A 7,096-nucleotide genomic window follows, 5' to 3' on the forward strand; every position below is an offset into this window, starting at 1 on the left:
GGGAGAAGTTCTTACAGCCAGAATGACCTTTATACTAGAAATATTCATTCCTTTGTTTATTCCATCCTGTTCCATTTAACAAACTTGTATTAAACACCTACTGTGTGCCAAGAATTAGGCTTTCTTGACCCCTTCCCACCAACCACATACAAATACACACATATACACACACTCACTTTGAAGTTCAAATACCATTTGTAATAACTGGAGGCCCACAGGACGTTAACAGTAAAAGTCAAAACAATTCACTCACTACACCACGCTGAAGTTAAAAAGCAGCTCCCCGGGATGAAACTTGGAAAATGCTTGAACGCCGAGGTATTTATTTGGATTGGCTTTTCTAGACTTGCTGATAGAGGTAGATCTCTTGCTGGCATATTACATTATTTCTGATAAAAGAACTTCAAATGGTGAGATTGAGCCAGATTTTTTTTTTTTTTAATGTTTCTGTATAGGGAAGTTCTAGTTGTTTGAAGGAGACATCGAGTCAGATATGGTATTTTTTTCGGAAGATATAAATTCCTGTATTTAAGATTATGTCATTTCCAAACACATGTGTTGATTTCATACTCTTTGCTCAGGCTCTAATATTGTCTTCTATTCATTCTATTTTTATTTCCCATGTCTTCACCAAGGGAGTTCTTTGGCTCCTCCTTCTCGAGATTGCAATGCTATAAAAATAATCATCTCAGAATTTAAATCAATGAGAATGATGTAGTAATGTAATGTTTTTGGACAGATTCAGTTACACTCTTGATCAGATTTTATCTTTTAAGGCAACCATGTGTACCAAAATTGAGATCGAACTCACTTAACCTATTAAGAATAACTAAACTAATTAAGACTTCAGATCCACATCACTGGTATTATAAAGATGTTTCATTACAAATAACAAGGTGAGGAAAACGGCTTCCAATTTTCACCAACTCTTATTAAAATGTTTTCCTTCCAACTCCCTGAAGTGCCTCAATGTTAAATATGTTATCTAAATTTAAGGAGAAAACAAAAAGTAAATTTGGAATTATGCAAAATATCTAATGTATCACGTCAAGTTACAGTGAGCATATGTGACTTTAGGAGTTTATATCCATTCTAGCAGACATAGATGAACTTTTTCCATCAGGAAGCTTAGGAAGAGCTTCCCAGGATGTACCAGTGTCCGGGTTTGGGGTACAGGGGCTCTGCTGCTCCGCACCACAGAGGTTGCACTGCCGATGTGATCTCTGTGATTCTCAGGTGACTCCAGACATCAATTAGTATGATATGAATATACTAGAAGAGTCACTGCAGGCTCCTCCTGTTCTTGGAATTAACTTTTGATCTTTGAAGTAGGTAAAGGAGAGTAGATTGTCGCTGGAGTGAGAGAAAGCTCAACTTGCTATCAACTCAGAACCTGGGTAGGATCATAAACATGCACCACTTGTTGAGGGACTGAGACAGGACACCAAGGGCTCTAACTGCAAGAACAGGGACCACCTGCACTCCTCCTCCTCATCCAGCTCTTCCACTCGGAGGGCCAGACACCTTCATCTCAGATTTTCTTTATATATGTTATGGCAGCTGGGTGTAGAAATAGGAAATTTGCTGTGGAAATGAGTCAGTGAACCCAGTGTTCTGCCCCACTGATATCACCCATCTGTATCACTTTTCAAGATATAAGTGGCCATCAGAGTGAGGGGAAATCCTCTTCCAAAAGAAAACTAAACTTCCAGGTGGTAAACTGACTCTGGATTTTACTTATGAAATCTATTAACTCACTTATTGAACATTCTTTATTGTAGCAATGCATAATTTGTATTTCTCACAGCGGCAAATACCTAAAAGGCATTTGTAAGCTAATTTTAAACAGGATAAACTGAGGCTCATAGAAGTTAAATCTCTTTTTGTATTTTTTTTCCCAGCTAGGCTGTAAGAACTGTGAAAGTGGGAGCAATAACTTTTTGTGAGTTTTTATCTCCAGGGTCTAGCACATATTCAACTCGAAGACTTGATTTATATTTGTGGAGTAGTTGAATAATACTCCAAAGCTACAAGATGATTAAGAGCTCTTATCAACAGGGCCATTTGAGGGCTCTGTTGACCTGGGTTATTTTATTAACCTGACCAACTCAGTAGCACTATAGTCACAGAAAGTCTATAATTTGGCTTCAGAAAGTCAATGCCAACGTCTTATCTCTGCCACTAACACAGTGTGCCTTGAACAAATCATTTAACCCCTCCAAGGTCCACTTTCCTAACACAAGGAGAGTAGTGGCTGCTGTCCTGCCTAACATGCACAGTTTATTGACTAGCTCAATACTATTATTTATATGGAAACGTTTGTAAGTGGCAACGTGTTCGTAAGCAGAAAACACTGAACAACTAACTGTAGATTAGTAAGAGGTTTCTCTCTCTCTTTTGTCTTCTGCATCAGATTCCATCCTGAAGTAAAGAAATTGCATCAAATGATCTCTTTCACAAGAGAGACCCTTCGGTACCAAAAATCTCATCTTCCTCCTTAGTTTTGAGCCCTAAGATATATAATATATATAAGCACATTTGAAGGAAAGCAAGTTTTTTCACTTCTTTTCTACCTAAACTTATATGTTTGAGTTGTAGTCCCTCATGCAGGTTTATCTAGACCTTTGTAGCCACCACTTCTCTCTTTACTACAATCTTCCCCCTCATTCCAACACCCACCGGTCATGGCCACTATGGAAGAGCATCCTCTCTGAATCTGTTTCTCAGGATATGGAATTAAATAGAATGATAGTCGCCTCTCTTCTAAACCCATCTTCATATCACCTTCTACTAGCCCTTCCCAGTTTAAGGCTAAGTTATAAAAACTGAATTACTGTGAATGGTTTGGGAATCCTGGGGAAATGTGGGCACATTTCTCTGACATCTTGATCCTCTTTCTCCTCATCTGCACAGTGGTGATAATAACATTATTTAATTGTAGGGTCATTGGCAAATTACATGAGAAGGAGCATGTGAAGAGTAACACATAGCAAGTACATAATATTGTGTTACTATTAAGGAAAAAAATCTCTTTTTGCTGGTAGATGTGAAATCATGATTTATTTTTGACATCTGACTATTGTCTATGTTTTATTTTCCATCATTTTCACCCTATATGGCCCCTGAAACCACCTCAGTTTTGTTTGTTTTTGTTTGGCTATAATTGAGAATAAGTATGATTTTGCTTTACTTCTGGTACATAAAGTTCCAAGACAACTTAGTATAACAAATGAACATTGAACTAAAAGTTATGAGAAGCTGCTTTCACTGTTTATGTACGCCTTTAAATCAAAAGAACAAAATATAAACTATTTTTTTTATGGCATCTCCTGTGCTTCAGGCTCCTTGGTGCCTTAGCAAACATGAAAGAGGCTGATTTATAATCACTTTAGGCAAATTGCCTGGAGAATTCTGAGGACAGGAAATGAAAAAAGTGCAACACACACCCCCGGACATTCCACACAACATGTAGAATAAACAAAGAGGCACAAAAAGGAAACCAAAAGTTCTTGGTCTTATATTAAGGGGGTACCTACCATTAACAGCCTTTGGGGGAGCATGTACTAAAGATAGTGAAGTGCTGGAAAAATCCTTCAAGAGGGGTAAATTGACCTCAATTAAAGATAATCCCTTTTCTCTTTTGTCTAAAGGATACTGAGAACATTTAATTTTGGTAAATTCTGTTACCTGCATCAACATATGTCTCTAAGAGAGGTATATTACAGATCTGTGCCTCTCAAATCCTACCAAGAATTGGACTACCTGGGGATCTTGTTGGGTGTGGATACTGGTTCAGAAAAATTTGGATGAAGCCTGAGATTCTGGATCCCTCACAAGCTCTCAGATGATACAGATGCTGCTGCTTGGTTTTCAGTCATCTTTTTCAACAAAATCATTGGTGATAGTGTTCTGGTTTTTGTCTACAGAACAGTGGTTTTCAACTGAGATAATTTTAGTATCAGGAGAATTTGGCACTGTTGGAAGACATTTTGTCTTCACAGCTCAGGGGCTACTACCGGAGTCATGTGGACGGGGCCCAGGCTAAATACCCTACAACAGGGGTCCCTGATCCCCAGGCTATAGACCGGCATTGGTCCTTGGCCTGTTAGGAACCAGGCCGCACAGCAAGAGATGAATGGTGGACCAGCGAGCCAAGCTTCATCTGAATTTGCAGCTGCTCCCCAGCACTAACATCACTGCCTCAGCTCTGCCTCAGATCATCAAGCATTAGATTCTCATAGGAGCACTGATCCCTGATGCCAAAAATGTTGGAGACCACTGTCACTGCCTACAATGCATAGCCCCTCATAACTAATAATGTTCTGACCCAAACTTTCAATAGCACCAAAGCTGAGAAATCTCACTGTAAAAGTACTATTTTGTGTGTCTCTCATATCTCAAAAAACTTGTTGAAAGTGTTCAAAAAATAAAAATAAACCTGGGAGGAAAGGCTAGGATCAAGTACTATTTAGTTTGGAGTAGAGAGTGAACATGGTTTAAAACTGTCTTCAAATATATGAAAGACTATTATGCAAAAGATGGTAACCAGCTGTTCATTATCCTTGAAGAATGAATAGGAAATGTACATAAATGGACCTGTGCTACCCATCCATTTTTTTTCTGCATCTTGCACATCAGCCAGGCAGATCTCTGTGATCTCGCTACTATATTTGTCCCATCCTATACCTTATTACTTGCAGAGACCCTCCCAAATCCTTGGGACATATTTTCTTCTCACTGCCAAATCACATCTCTCACTCCCCTGAAAAATCTAACTTGAAAGTTTCCATCTCCGTAAAGTCTTCCTTAACCAAGATGGAATTGTTGCCAGTTCACCTAATTACAGCTAGCACACTTGCTCCTTCAATGTGTTATCTTTCATTCTACAAGTATGTTATGACTCATCTGTGTACAAGGAACTGTGCTAGATTTGAGAAGAAATAAGAAATATAAGTAGGAGAACTACTTTTAAGAATTTTCTCATCATAGATACAGAGAGCAAATTGATGGTTGCCAGATGAGACGGGCAGTGGAGGGGTGGGAGGTCTGAGTGAAAAAAGTTAAGGAATTAACAAGTACAAATTGGCAGTTATAAAAAGTCACAAGAATGTAAAATTCAACATTGGGAATATAGTCAGTAATCTTGTAATAACTATGTACGGGGTCAGATGGGTACTAGATTTATTGAGGTGATCACTTTGTAAGTTATATAAATGTCTAAACACTATCTTGTACACCTAAAACTAATATAATAGTGTATGCTAACTGTAATTGAAAAATAAATTTAAAAAATAAAAATAAATTAATTTTAATCTAGGAAAAAACACACAGATAACTACAATGTAAATAGTATATAATAATTATCTCTATGAGAGATTTTTTTTAGTAAAAGAGGAGGGTTTAGTAGTTAAAAGATTATTTTCAGGTGGAGAGATCAAGGAAGGCTTTATAAATGAGTCTACATAGTATATATTTTTTCATAAATAGGAATACATAATTATCTTTTTTTAAGAACAAAATTTTCTCTAAGTTATATATAGGCATATGCATCAAAGACACAATATTGTTACCAATATTTGAAGATTATGAATTAGAAAATAGAATAAATTAGAGTCTGGATTTAGACTATATTTATGGAAGAGTTTACAATGGGAAAAGAAAAAATTTTTTCAGGATACATATAGCTTTATCATGGTTTTAACAAAGGAGAGTAGATTTAATGACCTCTAAATCTACCTTATGATGCTCTATGATTTTATAAGGGAGTGCTCTTTGAGAATTCTGAGTTACATCTATTTTAGAACTTCACAAGGACACTTTAAAAACCAGTACCAAACATGGAATTTGGCACCATCCATTTGAGAGAATTTGACATCATACTACAGAACCCTTTTAGGAGAAAGTCTCACTTATAAAGAGTTTCCATTACCTGTACTACAAGGAAATTGAATATCTAATATGTACCAGGCATTGAGTAAACTCTAGATATATCATCTGATTTAATCTCCACAGCAATCGATGAGGTTATCACCACCAACCATACTGTAAGGAGGCTTTAGCACATTAGTATAAGCTTTCATCCACTGCTTGATTCAGAGAGGAAAGCAGAGCAAATCTCAGGCCTGCATAGGAAGCCATGTTTGGCTGGAGACAATTAGCAACAAGAAGAAAACTTCCTCTCCAAGGCTTTAAATGGTGATTTTTGCATCCTTTGTAGTCAAAATGAGAGAATTAATCTGTTAACATTTCATTAAGGGCCATAGTTTGCTGTGGGGCTCACTTCTGGAAAACATTCTGTAACTGCATTAGTCATATGTGAGCTTGATTTTCTGCCTGCTATTTCCCACAGATTCTAAAATCTTAAGCTCTGGAAATGATACAGGTACTAAATTACTATGGGAGTTTGTTTGAATTAATACTGGTATTCTTTAAAGCCATTATATTGATTTCTAGTCAGTGATACAGTTAATATCATAGACATTTCTCGTAGTTCTCAATCTTGGAGCATCATTGCTCTTTTTAATAAGAGAACAGCTCTCAATGGCAACCTCAAAAATGCCTTTCATAATTCAAAACATAATGGAATCTTAGTTAACTCTGTGTAACTGGACTTTGTTTTCTCTCTTAAAGTTGTTCTAGGCTTCTGCGCATCCTTCAATGTTGATGTGAAAAATTCAATGACTTTCAGTGGCCCTGTGGAGGACATGTTTGGATATACTGTTCAGCAATATGAAAATGAAGAAGGAAAATGGTAAGCCAGTGGGTTCTGCTGTTGTTGTTGTTTGGTCTTCTCACAAGGTAATGGAAAATATTATTTGGCGACAGTTTGTTTTATAAATGAGACTTCAACAGAATTATCCTTTATGGTAGAAAATGCAGTGTGATCACTTGGGAATAGAAACTGACAAAGTGAAAAAAGAGAAGTTCCTTGGCAATATCAAAGGAAGTGGTTAGTGATGTCTGCTGAAGCTTGGGTTGACCTCAAGGAAGTTACTTATCTAAAATAATCATTGTTCTGTAATTAGTTATCATAGCAAGAGTTTTTAATTGTCCTCGTTTAACAGTAGCTGAAATTCAGCAGGAAGGACTGGGAGGC

General features: G+C 37.0%; 1 protein-coding gene across 1 annotated transcript in view; it reads left to right on the forward strand.

Moving 5' to 3' along the window:
• Window positions 1-7,096, forward strand: part of ITGA1 (integrin subunit alpha 1) — a 153,926-nt gene that overhangs the window by 48,232 nt on the left and 98,598 nt on the right. Inside the window, exon 2 of the mRNA XM_023525132.1 lies at window positions 6,631-6,751. Within this exon, the coding sequence (XP_023380900.1) occupies window positions 6,631-6,751 (121 nt within the window). The remainder of the gene's footprint in view (window positions 1-6,630; window positions 6,752-7,096) is intronic.

The sequence above is a fragment of the Pteropus vampyrus genome, unplaced genomic scaffold, assembly GCF_000151845.1.
Source record: "Pteropus vampyrus isolate Shadow unplaced genomic scaffold, Pvam_2.0 Scaffold531, whole genome shotgun sequence".
Classification (NCBI taxonomy): Eukaryota; Metazoa; Chordata; class Mammalia; order Chiroptera; family Pteropodidae; genus Pteropus; species Pteropus vampyrus.